The sequence below is a fragment of the Poecilia reticulata genome, chromosome 9 (assembly GCF_904066995.2).
Source record: "Poecilia reticulata chromosome 9, P_reticulata-male-v2, whole genome shotgun sequence".
Classification (NCBI taxonomy): domain Eukaryota; kingdom Metazoa; phylum Chordata; class Actinopteri; order Cyprinodontiformes; family Poeciliidae; genus Poecilia; species Poecilia reticulata.
The window spans coordinates 4,411,617-4,428,092 of record NC_088838.1 but is presented as its reverse complement, the minus strand read 5'-3'; the positions used below and the strand labels follow the sequence as shown (position 1 = coordinate 4,428,092).

Below are 16,476 nucleotides of genomic sequence, written 5' to 3'. Positions count from 1 at the left end.
TGATAACTGGGATCAATTGGAACGTTTGTGTGATTGAACTGAAATGACAGACGGAAAACAGAGCAGCTCTCCTCTGCTTCTCCATCAGCTCCTTCAGACTAGTGGCAGCAGCAGTTAGCAAACACCTGGTGGAACTGCGCATGTGCTGAGCTTAAAATATGAACCGCTTGTATGAGAGTTGTTAAAGGGTTAAAGGAGAAGAGTTGTTGTGATAACTGCTGAAGGCAGAGTTTGGAGCTTCTTAAAGAGACAGAGACCCAGTTTCGAGGCATTCACTTATGAAGACAAATTTCTTTTGTCTTTTTTTATATACAGCATGTTCACAACAAATGAAGGTAACATAGTTACTTGACTATACTACAAAATGGCAGATCTTAGTGGTTTGGGGATCCACAGTCAGCTGATTTCTATCCAAAGATTCAGCATATTTAGGATGTTGTGAAACTGAAGATTATCGTCATAAATCTTCAAACCAAATAAGAGCTGCAAGATTTTCTGGTAACACTTTCTTTGACGGGGTGTGCATAAGACTGACATGACACTGTCATAAACATGAAATAACACCTGTCATGAACATGAAGGAGTCTTTACTGAATGTTGAAAAGAAGATTCATTGAGTAAATAATGACAATTTTATTGCAAAGTTGCTTTAAAAGTTGCCTTGAAAGTCCATTAAAAGTGCCAACTTTGCATTAAAATGTCATTATTTACAAATTAATGCAAAGTTGGGACTTTTAATGGACTTTCAAGGCAACTTTTAAAGCAACTTTGCATTAAAAGTGTCATTATTTACCTAATGACACTTCATGGCAACTGTCATAGACATTCATAAAGACTCCTTCATGTTCATGACAGATGTTATGTCATGTTTATGACAGTGTCATGTCAGTCTTATGCACACCCCGTCAAAGAAAGTGTTACCGATTTTCTGATAAATAATAAACAGTGAGTAATGTGTAGTTTTATTTCTCTTCCTTTTATGTGTACTTCAGTCATTCATTCTTTAATATATCACTGAGGAATCCCAGGGTCTGGAACTCTTTCTACAGCAGAAGAAGCCTTCAGGTCCAGATGATGTGCATTACTCACATGTTCCTCGTTTTTTTTTGGATGTAGCTTAGCAAACAGAAGCTCTCAGTTCTGTGCTGCTGCGATGCATTTGAGAGCTTTCCTTTAGAAATGATCAGTTTGAACCAAAACCAAGTGTAAGCTATACGATCTTTAGTGTCTTGATTAAAATGAACCTTCATTTACTGTTCATGTTCATGTGAGCAGTAAGTCATTCGCACTGGGAGTTCTACAGTATAAAGCTCACATATATATACCTATATCTGTTGTCGGGTTTGCATTCTTGTCCTGACGGACAGCTGCCTGAACCTCCTGCAGGCTGTAAGAGCAGAGAAATGCTTTAGCTGCAGCTCCTTATGTCAGCGGAAAGCAGAACCCTGAACACTATTCAGCTCAGTCCTAATCCCATATTGGTATTAGCTCTTCTAATATTCTTTTCATATAACATCTCGCATATTTCTCTCACTTTGTGCGTCAGACAGTTATTATTGGACAAAGAAATTGGTGTGAACTTCAGAAGGCTGCATTAAAATGACCCAGGTTTCAACAGAAGGTTTCACTTGGTTAATAATGTCTTCAAACTGCTCTAAGTAGCCAGTGCATATGCATGTCTGCTTATTGTAGACTATTGTGAGTTTTAAGGGAATGTTACTTGAACTTGACAGATTAATTTATAATCTGAGTGGTACTGTGGATGCTTTGTGTGGCTAGTTTTTTTTTATTATTCTTAACTGTAACTTTTACTTGTATCTAATATTAGAATGCTGTTCAGTCAAAAAAAAAAAAAAAGAGAATTAGTAACTCCAAGACCTTTTTCCATTCCAGAACAGTGATTTGCATGACAATTGTTGAAAGGTTATCGCATGTAAAACAGTTCATTTCAAGCATGAATAAAACCTTTCATAGAAGATAATCTGATGTTACAACGCCGGTCCGGCTTTTGTAATAATAATTAAAAAAAATCTTTGTTAGTATCAAAATAGCTGTTTTCACACCATGACAGCATTTTCTTCAGATGTTATCAAGTGTTCCTGTAATTGTAATGACAGCCTGGAGTTACGACTTTTACCATTTGGATCTGTCTTCCAGTTCTTATCAATGTGTTTGTCAGAAATATATATGGGGTGTCATTTGAAAATTAAATATTTAGTTTGCAAAATAAGATTTAGTTTGAAAATTAAATGTTTAGTTTGTAAAATAAATAGTCTGGAAATGAAATGCTTAGTTTGGAGAATAAATATTTAGTACGACTAAATACTTAAAGAGCTAAAAATTAATTTGGAACTATGACATTTATGTACGAATAACATATTGAAAATGTGACTGATAAAATATGATATTGCTGTTAATTTTTTTGTGCAAGTTTACTTATATATCCAGTAAGCTCAAGTAAACTTGCTCTTTTCTGCAGGGTCGTGTGAGTAAATAAAATAAATACAGCACTGCTGCAGATCATCTGAGGCGTTTATGGACGGTAGAGAGTGCTGCTTGACCTCTGCTCCAAGTGCTAAAATTCTAATTGCCCTGGGGCCGCGTTGCATTCTGGTCCGGTGATGGCGCTCAGGGTAAAGGCGACGCTGCCTCACCGCCCTTCACCAGCGACGATCAAGCTTCGCCGAAAAATACTGCAGCTGGAGAAGATGTGGCGAAACGATCCACATAATAACTTCTTTACTGTCAAACAAGTAAATATACAAGGAGAGATGTCCTCTACTCTTTCCATAACGTTTAGGGTTTAAAGTGACTTTCAAATGTTCTTGTTAAAGTGTAATCTGCAAACAGCTGCTGACAGCCCCATTTTTTTTTTTCTTTTTTATAGATAGGACAACAATAATCCATAAAAATGTAATCAATATCCATGCACACACTCGGCAGGCCTGCTTGTCCTCAGGTGTTCCTCTGCTCATGCTGGAAATGCGCGGTCCTTCCTCAACGGTTGTTGCTAGGAACTCAAGGGCATTGTCAGCTTTATCAGCGCCGGGTGATTCATCAGGCTAGTTGGTAAATAAGAGATGCTATCAAGCGCTCCTGGTGGCATTGAGGGCTCTTGTCCTAATCAATAACTTTCCAATTTTTCACTGATCTCTGCCTCTGATTAGCCGGACTAATCCAATACATAGTGTTGCTGTCCATTACGGCAGCAGGACAAAGCCTTCCCATTAAGACTGCCCACCCCCTCCTCTCTTATCTGTTGTTTTAGCGATAGGCGCGCCGGTGCTTGGGAACACAACGAGGACATTGCCAGGGCTCTTCTAATTGCTAGTCAACTTTGGGCCGACAGATGGCAAAGAGATGTCACTCCGCCTAGCAGCGCCGCGGTCCTTTAAAGCGCTGAGATGGTAAACCAACCGGCGCAAGGGATGCAGGGCACGCAGGTACAATGGCTTGTGATTTTTCATCTCGCCTCAGTGGAAACGGCAGAAAGCAAAGTGACGCGAGTAATGGGGGAGCTGAGGGCGAGGAGGGGCGGACGGGTTGTCAGTCAGAGAGAGGCGGCCGTGGCAGCAGCCACTTACTGACGATCGGATGCTGATGAGTAAACTCAGGCTAATTTGAGTTAATGACTATAAAATGTGCATTAATTTTCCTTCTCGAAATGATCTGTAATGAGCATAACTGATGGAAGGGGAGATGAGAAGTCTTTTCTTTACAACTCAGAGTACGCTATGTGCATAGACAACCTGAGACATTTGGAAATAAGAAACCTGGTTCTGCCACCGATTAACTCTGACTTAACCTGCTGTTTATAAAGGGGAAATATTAGGTAACATTTCCTTTCTTTGAGATTTACATCATTTTATAAAGTTATTTCCTTGTCAAAAACATACCTGGAGTGTTGCTTTGATTCTTTCATTTATGTTTGAGAATTCCTACAATCTTCCATGGCAACCGTTCAGCTGAGCAAAACACCTGGGGGACTGAGCCCCGCCTTTCAGGACAAAGCTCCTCCTTAGAGCTACAGTTTCAAAGCTTCCACCTCACAGAGCAGCTCACCCTCACAACTCCGCTACTCAGCTCCTTCAGACTAACCAGCAGCAATTAGCAAACACCTGGTGGAACTGCGTATCAGCTGACCTCATTGTACCAGCTACTTCTAGTGCAACACTTTTAAAAACATTAACAGGTTAGTAGAGGAGCCATGTTGTGATGACATCCTGAAGGTGAACTGTCAGAAAAAGGAGGAGTTTTTAAAGAAACAGAGGCAAAATTTCAGGGTGCTAAAATACAAAGTACTTTTTTTTAAGTTATATGAAGCATTTTATCATAACTGAAGGTACAATATGAGACAATGTGCCTGGGAAATACATACTATTGCCTCTTTAACCTAACTCAAAAGTCCCAGAGATGAAAACCATCAAGTGAAGAACTCTGTTGTTCCTGTGGCGGTTCCCCCCAGGGCCTCAGGTCCTACTGGAGGACGTTTTCATCAAAATTAAGAAATTATTGACTTAAAACAAGGTCCTACATATTACTGACAAGTTACTTGTAAGTTAGTTTGTGTCCTATGATATTTGCCCTAAAAACCAGACCAAGAATACTTGGTAGGATTTTGAGTTTTAGCAGTGGAGAAGCAGCATTCAGGTTTTCTGAATGCTGCTTTTTCAAGGCTTTAAGCCAGGGGGGCGCCGATCTATGTTTTTGCATCAACCTGAATAATGTGTAGTTGCGCCACTGGTCTTACTTGTAAATCGATGTTTCTTTTCTTGGACATTTTGATGTTAGCTTGTCGATGTCTCAGTTTTATTCGCTGGGAAAATCAATAAGCAGCTTGAGGTGACTCTGCTGCTCTCTAGTGGCGAGAAGCCATAATGTTGGCTGGTAACAATCGGAATGCATTATGGGAGATGTAGTTTGTAGTCAATTCGTGCTCAAAACCTATTTTAAGTCAATCATGAGCCTATAAAACGCTGGGGGGGCCACATAAAATGACATGGCGGGCCACATGTGGCCCGCGGGCCTTGAGTTTGACACATGTGCTTTAAGTCTTGAAAAATCAAGGCTTAAAGCCTTTTGGTTAATACAAACTGGAACATTGATAAATATATCTGATGTATATTTGCTCGATGATTTTTATTTGACAAAATGTAATGTTTGTCTTTTGTTTCCTAATTGATGATTGTATTCTGTTTTCATGGTGTAAAGCACATTGAATTGCCTCGTTGCTGAAACGTTCTGTAAAGATAAACCCAGCATGACTTGAAGACGGTAATTGTTACCATCATCATGTTTTGTAGCAACTCTTCCACGGTTTTTCTTCTTTTTTTGCATTGTGACAAAATAAAAAAGCTGAACACATTGTTGCTCTTTGCTCAGAGGAGTTGTATCTAAGAAGTGTCAGCATTAGTCATGCACCTTCATGTTATTCAAGTCTACAGTAAAAAAAAAATAAAATATATATATATATATACATATATATATGTAGCTTGAAGAGCAGCTTCAGTGTTAGCTTTGCCCCACTGTCATTCATCGCAGGGAGCTGCCAGACTTAACACAAGCTCTAGCCTGAGGTTAAAGTAACAGCCAGCTGCTGAGCCTCTGCAGCTTTTTGCACTGATGTCGGTTCAGAGTCCTGTTCCTTCAGGCAGGCATCGGTTCCTGAAAATTATTTTCCCTCAGTTTGTCTGTGTGAACGTGACGGACGTGGATGTGCTCGGTCTTGAGATGAAGAGTTACTGTGGCTAAGAAAAACTTTGTTTAGCACAAGAACGAGGGATTATTTCAAAGTCTCCACGTTCACCGTGGCTCTTTGCTGTTGCTTTTCTTTTCGTGCAATGTCAAGAAACATTTACTTCTTCTGTCATTATTCACCAGTGGTGCACGGCTATTTCCATCTGTCTGCATGCAGAAAATAAAAACACAGAAATGTTCTTCCCATGATAGCGCCCTTTATTCAATGTCACCCTGGGAGGTGAGCCGCAGCCCTCATCAGAACTGCCCCCTGAGTCTCCATGCAGGTCAGTGGTACATGATGCCAACACCAGCCCATTCAGTCAGTCATGAAATCACATCAGTAAAACTCCATCCTGACTGCTTTTATTCCAGTTTAGTTTTTAAACTAATTAAAATTTTGCTTGCGGACATTTTTAGTGTCGACTTTGTCCTTTTTTTAACGCATCAGTGGAGAGCTTCAGCCTGCGGGCAGAGGACGTTTGTTTCGGCGTCTCACCCCTCATCCGTCAGATCCACACTGATTAGTCTCCTTCCTGCTGGACGCCGAGCGAAGAGGAAAAGGAAAAGCCAACCGCCGCGCGCCGACCAGCCAAAACTTTTCTCCCCTCGTGCCCTGCGCCAATGGAACAAGCCGAGTAAAATTCCAGCTCCAAATTTCTCATTTTGTCATTACCAAGCTCACTATAATTTCACAGCACAACAGTCACACCATAATGAACTTCCAGAAGTAATTAAAGGCCGTTTCCTGTGGAGGGACCTTCATGAATAGGAGACAGACAGCTTTCTAGCAGCCTGTAATCACGGCGCCCTCCAGCCGAGGCGTCACATCAGCTTTTGTTGTTGGCCAGAAATCCCTTCAGGATGCTGAAAGCTTGATCCTCCAATCGGCATGCCGCCACGTGGTGAAAAGTAATGTTGCAGAATTGCTGTGGCAAGCCTCTGCTTCATTTATACATCATAATCCGAAGCAGAAACGCATATGAGGGTAAAACGTAACTATGTTCGATCATGTTTCACAGGAATTCCGACGTTGGTTGGTAGCTTGTTTGTCTGAGGCCCCAGGAATCCAGCAGGACAGAGTTCTAAGCAGAGGAACAATCAGTGGTGGGAAGTAACAAAGTACTTTGTTAGTACAATTTTTGTGTATCTGTACTTTACTTAAGTAGATTTAATAATGGGTACTTTCTACTTTTACTCCACTACATTTTACAGTAAGTATCTGTACTTTCTACTTCACTACATTTCTACAAAACTGTTGAGTTACTCGTTACATCCAAGTAGCATTGAGTTTCTTTTCCGTTAAAATGTGAAGTTCAGGGACTTAAGGTGGCGCCGTAAAATCCAAGCAATACCCCTTAACTCGCACGTGGAGCTCCAGACATGCACAGTGGTTCTCTCTGAGCGGGAGGCGATGTCTGTCTAGTTGTCAGTAATATGCAAGGAAGTTTATAAAGGCATACTATGTAAACAAGGACATTTTTTAAGAGCAATTTTGGGGGGTTGGCAAAGTTATAGTAAAATGTGGTTTAATTTTGTGTGTGTGTGGGTGTGTGTGTGTTCAAGCTGCACCATCAAAATGACTAGTAAGTAGCAATGAATAACAAAAGTGTTTTTCTCAGTAAACAACCTGCTGAGACCCATAGAAGTCAAACTAAGATTCAAATGTTGCTTAGATATGAGTTTGGTTCAGAGTCACAGATCTAATCTCTGCTACACCTTTACAAAAACATAAGGCTCCGACTAAAAACAAGTTTTAATAAGTAACTCCACTTAATAAAATTCCTCATAAATATTTATTTTTTCCAGTGGTTCTCAATACAAGTCAAGTGTTATTTAAATTATAACTTAAGTTGCTTTAAACTTTTATTTATTTATTTATTTATTTTCATATTAAAACCTATAAATATGTAGGAATTGAATATTTGGGAAGTATCATAACTTAAAGGTCAGCTCCAGAGTTTTCTAGAAAAATATTCAGATTTTATTGTGTGATTTCAAAGCCTCTACGTTGAAGATGGTAAGAAATAAAGGCAAACCTTATTTTGTTTAACTGCCAGTAGCCCCTCTGCTCTCGGCTCCCACACTGAGCTGTCGGCTAACGCTCAGCCGCTCCCTCCCGTTTCAAACTCTTCTTATTAAAGTAAGAGTTATAGAGCTAAATATAATTTAAATATTGGCTACCTTCGACAGAAAAAGAAGCCAAGTCTATGAAAGCAATATAGCAGTTTAGCTAGTTTTGATTTCTAAGCCATAACAAGGCAGTTTATCATGATTCAGCTAAAGTAATGAAATAACGAACTGTGGACTGATTTTTGTCAATGTGCTCCTTCCTAATTAGCAGTGAAAGTAAATAAAAATTAAATTAAGTAAATTAATCCTTATTTTCTTCTTAGATGAATGGCAGATTTACTTTGTTCTTTGTTTCTGTTGCATTTTTTACATTGATATTGTTTAAATACAAAGGTTTCTTTCATGATTTCTTTGGGGAGGTGGAGGGGCAATTCTAGACTTTTCCAAGATTGAGAAACAATATTTTTTTCTCCAAGAGAGATGAGTATACTATGTGAAATTATTAACCATTTAGCATAGTTAGCTTAGCTACTGACTACTGCTTGCCTGCATTTCACTAGCATTTAATGAATTAAGGAAAATAAATTACCAAGATATTCATATACTTAACTTTCCCCTGTACCTTTTACCACTTAACAGATGAGTCAGTCAACAGCAGCTCTAACCCATGTCCCTCCTGACTTGTCCTCTCCTAAGTGAAATTAAAGCTGCAGTATGTAGCTTTTATAAAAAATAAAATTTGCTTCACATATTTGTTAAAACTGTCATTATGTTGTGGCAGTGTGGCATTAGAAATGATCTGTGAAAAATCTATTTCCTCTGCCTTCTCCCAGTGCTAGAAACAACCAGCAACACGTGGCTCAGAAGAGCAGACTGCAGGTCAGGGTGGGCGGGGCTGGATGTGCTCAGCATCAGTCACATCATTAAATCCAACTACAGAGAGCTACAAGTTCATCCTCATATGAAAAAGTTAAGCTGGAACTGAATGTTTGCAGCTCCAGGATGGATATTTACTCAGCGGAAAAGTCTGGATTTATGAGGACACTGGAGGGTTTAAACAAGTCAGGGCTTCTTCTTTTTATTTCAGCGCAGCCTCGCTGTCTGAAGACGTACAGCTTTAATAAAGGAAAGCTTTTTGACTTCCTCATTGTTGGGAGGTGGAGAAAAGAAAATTGAAGTTTTTAATCACATAATTTTAGCATATTTTGCTGGCTTGAGTAGCATGTAGAGTTGTTGTTTATGTCTAGGATGTTTTTTCCCTATAATATCCTACCGTAGGTTTGACAGATTTCTTTCATTTTTAATTACGTTGGCATCAGTTGGTAGTATCAGACAGCCACAGCTATAGTTATAAGCCATAAATCAGCTTTCATACCCAATGTGATTCTGCTCAAAAGTGAACCTGGATTCCTTTGGCTGCTGTGATTTTAGCTTAATATTCATGATAACAATAAAGAAAATAAAAAAGTCATATAGATTAGAAGCATAATTGTTGTACAGTAAGTAATGAATTGCTGTCAATTATTTGCAGCTAAACATGAACCAATGAGCTGCAGTGTAGAGATAATGGACACCAACAGTCAGAAGCAATAGCTGATCATGAACACGAGCAGAACATCCATCCAGTTTGGGCTGGACGACAGTGAATGATTATTGTTCTGAACCAGGAGTGTCCCTGGTGTGGCTCGGGGGACATCTGGGGGCTAATAGAAGGATTTCTTGAGGTCAAAACACAAGAGGAGCAGACATAGTTTTGTTTTGATAACTCAGATGGAGATGCACTTTAAAAACAATGTTGTAACACAATTTTATGGGTGGTATGCGTTTCAAAACAGAGGCAGAACACTTAAAGGGACAGTATTATGTCTTCTATTCGCATTTTGCCATTTAATAGCATCAACTATGTTAACTTCAGTTGGTATAAAAATACTGTATATTTCAAATATGACTTAAAAAAATTGACTTTGTAATTTAGTGCCTTGAAATTGGGCCTCTGTACCTTTAAGAAACTCTTGCTCTTTCCAATACTCTTTCACATTCAGGAAGTCATCACAACATGACTCCTCTATTAACCAGCTTTCTATAATGATCTCAGCTGATGCTCAGCTCCACCAGGTGTTTACTAATTGCTGCTGGCTAGTCTGAAGGAGCTGAGTGGGGGATTCACATGGGAGGGCTGTTCTGTCAGGCGGAAGCTCTGAGGAGGAGCTTTGTCCTTGAAGGTGGTGCTCGGTTCCACCCTGGCGTGTTGCACAGCTAGAATGGTTGCCATGGGAGATTTTAAAAATTCTCAAAACTGCATGAAAGAGTCAAAGCAACCCTTAATAAATTTGTGATTTGCCTTCATCCCTCATCATTCTCAATCCAAACATAACAGGGTAGTATTTGCATATGAAATAAATGTAACTCATAATACTCTGAACCAACTCTATGCTTCAAAAATATGTGTTATTTAAACATCTCATATAAGTTCTTCTAAATCAGTGATGTGAACAGTTCAGTCACTCTAAACAGACCCTAGTTTTTCTCAGTCAGAACAAACTGCTGGTGTAACAAATCTACAATCCTCTGCATCTCTCTGAGTGACAGCCGGTAGGAAAGCAGCTCTCATTGTGCTGACGTCCTGCAGAATTCCCCAGCTTCAGCTCGGCCTGCCAGGAGCTTACCATAAGCTCCAGCTGCACATGTGAATGGGCCGAGCTGTGATTACAGCCGCCGCTGCCATCCGTCCGCATCAGGGCTTAAACCATCCGACATTCGGAACCTCGACTCGCCTATCCTCAGAGTGAAACGCTGCATCGATGCGTCGCCTGAGCGCAGCGGGTAAAGGGGGAGCGCTGATCAAAGCGAGTGAAAGCCTGTGTTGGTAAACGACACGTGCCAGTAGCTGACGAACTTTGCAGCTAAGTGAAATTCTCATTCTGTACCTTCTTAGAGGAAAGAAGCTGCATTAAAGCTATTAGAGTCAACGACTGCATTCTAATAATAACTTCTCACCACAGAGGAAAGAAGGAGCAATGCCTTGGAGGCGAGAGAGAAACTTAACTGTGAGATTCACGGGACTGCAAATAAACGCTGCCATTCACCAGCCAGCAAGTACAAAAAAAAATGTGTTTCATTATTTTATCCGAATAGCTAAAGTGAAACTATTCCTAGAAAGGAGGAAACTTAGAGATATGTTTACTATTAAAATTGTGATGTGGGTGATACTTATTTACCCACTGAAGGAGGGCAGGAAGTGCTGTCCTATTGGTTACATGGAGTGCAGTATTAATTTTTGTGAAATCTGTAATTGGTGTACTTTGATAAAATATGAACAGATTTTAGGATTCTTTATTTAAAGACATTTACCAGGAGATATACATACTGTATATCACGTCATCTAAAAGTGATCAGGAAGAAGAACAGAATGTTTACAGTTCAGGCTCAGAGTCAAACCTGGAGCTCCGCCCACGCGCAGAGATGAACCTATCGGGACCGATACAGATATTATCAATCCCGATATTGAAAAAAAATTAATTAATGAATTAAATGTTTGACCAAGCTATAAGCATATAGTACCTTTATGTCCATTTTAGAGAAAGAAATGTTTCAAATCAGTTCAGTTCTGTTTTTCTGTATCGGCCGATACCAAACCTCAGATATCTGTATCGATATCGGAAGTGGAAAAAAGTGGATCGGTACGTTCCCAGGTGATTCTCTTTCAAAACTGATGATATGCAACAAATCTGTATCCACATTGGTCACAGTCTGTGACCTCTTTAAATAATGCATCACCTTATTTCCTGTGAATTCCTTTCATGTTTTCATCATGGTTTATGCTCGCATTCCATAAAAACCAGATCTTACCGGTGTTGAGGTCTTTATACTCCTGGGACGTGTGTTCGTTCTGGTGCACCCATTCCCCGTTGCATTTGAAGAAGATCTGTAAGGCGGGCGTGGCTCGGCAGCGCAGCTTGATGGGATTGCTTTTCACGATGTAGGCGTCCTCTGGCTCCTGGATGAAGTGCGGCAGCGTGCCCTGCGCTGAGGGCAGCGTGTCAGCCTGGCCGGCTGGGGCCCCTGCAAACACACAGCACCTCAATCATTCAGTCTAAAAACAGGAAGCGGCAGTCTGCCAAACACAAGAGCTGTTTCCCATCGGTTTTGTGACTTAGCAACAAAAAAACAACAACAAAAAAAGCTGTTAGTTTTGCTTTATTTTTACTAACAAAAGTATAGAACAAGTGCTCGGGATTTTCAAAAGAAAGCTCAAATGACAGCTCTCTATTCATCAGAAGCCAGAGCACAGCAGAATAATTCCCCCGTCTTCTTCTTGTTCTAGCAGACCTGCTCCCCTCACAGCAATTTGCGGATAAATGAAATCAAAAAGGAACAAGTGGAGAGGAATTAGTTAGAGGCTGATTACTCAAATTGTGGCACTGGAGTCTGAATGCATTGCATCTCAGCCTGGATTCTGATTCAAAGCAAAACAGGCTTGTGTGCCAGCAGCATGCAGGACTCCAGCTTTAAAGAAGCTTCATGTCACGTTACTGTTTTTGTTTGACGTTAGCAAAAAGCACAGCCCGGATCTCCACTGTTCGTCATCATGGCAGCTCATCAGTCTAACCACAGGTTTGAAACAGATCTTGGAGAGTGAGGCAGAGTGACTTGGAGTGTTTTTTTTTTCTTCTTCTTCTTCTTCATCATCTTTAAGCCAAGTTGTTGCCTTCCATGGCGTGCTGTTCTTGCTTCCTCCGGAGCAGAGGCACGCTGTGTTCAGGAACAATGAGGAACAGGACGTTTGAGCTCCTTCTAAGAACAGCGCCCTAACCCCATCAAGGCGGCTCCAGTTGAGCTATTCAGTGCTGTAAAAAGCCCAGGAAAGCCATTACCACGCCAACCCCGACCCTCCACCACCCACTCCCCATCACATCCAACTCTGTCCCCTGAAATCGAATCTGACCTCTCTCCACGGCTCTCTATCAATGTTGTCCTTGTTAAATGGGTAAATGAACGGATGCAGATGTAGAGAGGAGGCGCACTCCAACAGGGAATGGAATAAACAAACAGGAATAATATGCTGACATTACCTGCTGGCAGATGGATGGTCACCATATTTAGACTGAATATACTTCGTTTTATTATTCATACTGCTGTTGTCTGTTTTTTTTATTTATTTATTGCTCATTGGGTTAATGCTAATATGTATATTTACATGATGTTTTCTTCTAACACATTATGCTGAAGTATTTTTACTTTCATATTGGTAAAACACATGCAGACATGGGGTGTCATTTTCAAAATTGGAAAAAAATAGATTCAATAATTCTATACATACTGAACGAATGGTGAAAGGAGAAAAATGAAGAAGGGGAGGGTAAATATTGTGAAAGCGGTTGTCTATATGTAGTAATATACACACACATGCAAACACACCCACAAACACGCACACACACACATAGCATGTCTACTAATGTGGCTCGATGCCCATTAGAAGCAGTGAGTCCTCACAATGTAGTATTTCTTTGGAAAATGGGCCTTACACCATATTATATACAAGACCTCACACATGCACACACGCATTCAAGGTTGTATATGAAATGATGAATCAAATTAAAAGTAATTATTTGATTATTGAAATAATCCACTCAGAGCAGTCTGACTGGTAAATATGTTCCACTCAGTGGCTTTTTAGCTTCGCCTGCTTTAAATTCTGGAATAAAGTAAAATAAAGAAAGAAGAAATCTCCTTTTAAGCATCTTTGTTACACATAATCAAGCGCTCATCAAAAGAAAGCTCTTACTTTTGAAGAAATGGCATTTTAGTTTCCTTATTCAGAAAGGTAATTGAGTCATTTGTATCTTTTACATGACATTGTAATCAAATGTTATGTAAAAAAAAAAAAGTAGTGAAAGGAAAAATTTGCAGAATGTGAAAATTTCATTCATCTGATCAATTATCAAAATAAAAGGATAATCAATTACTAAAATAATTGTTAGTTACAGCCCTAATTTTGATTTTATATATATATATATATATATATATATATATATATATATATATACTGTAAAACCATTGATGTCTGTTGAAAAGCTGTTCTTGAGCCAAACTGCCAAGCAGCTCCATTTGCATACTTTGCTGTGTCTCCACAAATTTGCAGGTACTTTTTTTTTTTTTTTTTACCTGCTGAGTGTACAGTAATACTCATCATGTACCATGTTTCAGCTGCACATATTACCACTCAATTGTTTTGCCAACTTTCCCACCATGAGCAATGTTTGAGTGTAGCTAACCTAAAGAAACAAAGAGCGTTCCTTTGAAGTGGTGTGGATAAATAATTGCTGCCATTACATCTAATGCAATTTAGGAAAAGAATGGGCATTAAATTGACTTTTAAATAAGCTACTAAACAGGAAGGCAGAACGCTCAGGAGACCGATTACAATAAGAGTAAAGAAAACATCACATGATTAGAGGAGAGATTTTACACAGTTTTCAGCAGATATGATTCTCATTAGAGCTCAGTTTGATGGTGTTTTATATTCAATTAAAGTCACACAGACATAGAAAAGAAAAGAAAACTGTGAATAACTACACAGAAAAACATGAGAAATGGCAACCTATTATTTAAGATGACATATATTAATGTGTGTGTTTTATTTCAGGACCGATTACTCTTGCACTAGAGCTTGGTCACTCATTCGTTGGAGTATTTCCTCCCATGCCTAAGCCCCTCCCCTTACGTTTAGCTACAATTAGAATGTCAGCAGCAGAGCGTGACCTTTTTCACATTCTGCAGTGTTACAACCCAAAAACCATCATTTTTATTTTTAAAAAAGTATCATACTGAGTGAATATGTACTCCACCAGCAGTTGGATTACGCCTCCAATAGAGATGCTATGATCCGATACTAATATCTGTATCGGTTGCGATAATGAGAAAAATCCTAGATCGGGTGTCGGTGATGGTATGCCCAGTCCATCAGGGCAGATCTGTTCAGTCTAATTCTATGCTTTGTGTTCTGAGTGACATCATGTTTTGCTATTTATTTGAAATTATACTTGAATTCCTAACTGCATTTTCTGAACTATTTGATGTAGTTTATTTTTTACACCTTTGACCAAGGCAGTCAAACGTGTAAAAGTTTCTCTATTATTTATTCTACATTTGCTGTTCTATTCCTAATTGCACTGACTGAACAGGTAAAAGTTGTGTTAACATGTTGGACTAAGCTTGTGAAACTCTTGATGTATTTAAGTGTGCTAAACTGTAGCAGAGTTATCAAATTAATTTATGTCTGTGTTATTAAAAAAAGGAGTGATTCAGGTACTGTTGTCAACGCAGGCCAAAATTGTATAATCAGCACGGATTTTCTGTATCGGATCGGTATCGGCCGACGCTAAAACCTCATGTCGGCACCGGTGGATCGGTTTATCTCTAGTCTCCACCCAGAGCATTTGCACATTTTTCTTTACAAAGCAGATCAAACTCAGTCACATTGAATTGAGACTTTGATGAAATCTGAAATTTGAGATGACATTTAATGTCATCTTAAAATGTGGTAAAGCATATTCATGTTTTATCATATAAATATTATTTTGATCTAGACCACAGGTCTGCAACCTTTACAATCCTAGGAGCCATATTTGCTGCCAGTCCAGATAAATGACAGTTTAAGAGCTGCAAATGCTACAATATTCCCTATATATATATAAAAAAGACAACCTGTAATTTTTTGATAATGTCTACTCTAGGAAGCTTCATTTTTAGAGCACCCCATTTTATTTCAGTTTGTAGACTTTAAAAAAAAACAACAACAAAAAAAACAGTAGGTTTTTGCAGAAAATAAGATGGATAGTTTTCCTTTCATGGGATGTGGAAAATTATAGGAAATGAAAATGAAAGTACTAATTTTCAACTTAAAAACAATAGAGAAAAATATATCTAAAATAGATCTAAACCAACACCACTGGAGTTTTTAGTGTGATTAATGTCATGGAATATTAATGCATTATGAAAACATGCTTAAACCTTAATTTGTTATTAATTTATATTTCAAAACTTTCATTGATAATAATTTTAAGCCAGTGGTATTAATAGCATTATGGAAGGTCCAAACAGTCACTAACTTCTTGAAGCAGACATTTATAAAAAAAAATTAAGGTGTCTGTTTGTTTAAAAACTTTATGTAGTGGGACTGAGGACAAATGTAGCTCCTAGGATTATAAAGGTTGCAGACCAACGTTGGAAAAAAAATTCTAATAAAGGCCAAAGTTTTGGAAACAAAACCACTAATAGCAAAACTAGGAAATTGTTTCAGCTTGAATCTTTTCCATTTCTTTTCATTGATCACTGAACATTCTGAACGGAGAAACATTTTTCCTGACATCGTCTTCATTCTTTCTGTAAACATGTTGCTCTGATCAATCCCACCATCTTAGTTCTGTCTTCTGCCTCACAGAGACCAAGACCCCGGCCTCTGAAGCAGCTGACCCTCTGCTGAGATGGTCATTGTTCTCCTGCAGTTGTTACGCATCACTGAACCACATGAACTCGTCCTTTACTCCCAACTACATTAAAGAGCACAGCTCTGTTCAGTTTTCATTTCGGTTCTTGGTTCGTTCTGCCTCAGTCCGTCTCTCTCTCTTTCTCTCTCTCTCTCTCTCTCTCTCTCTCTCTCTCTCT

At 39.1% G+C, this 16,476-nt stretch overlaps 1 protein-coding gene across 3 annotated transcripts in view; it reads right to left on the bottom strand.

The window, feature by feature from the left end:
• Nucleotides 1–16,476, bottom strand: part of unc5db (unc-5 netrin receptor Db) — a 247,517-nt gene that overhangs the window by 116,131 nt on the left and 114,910 nt on the right. For all 3 annotated transcript variants that reach the window (XM_081611277.1, XM_081611274.1, XM_081611276.1), the window contains exon 2: nucleotides 11,659–11,871. In XM_081611277.1, the coding sequence (XP_081467403.1) occupies nucleotides 11,659–11,871 (213 nt within the window). The remainder of the gene's footprint in view (nucleotides 1–11,658; nucleotides 11,872–16,476) is intronic.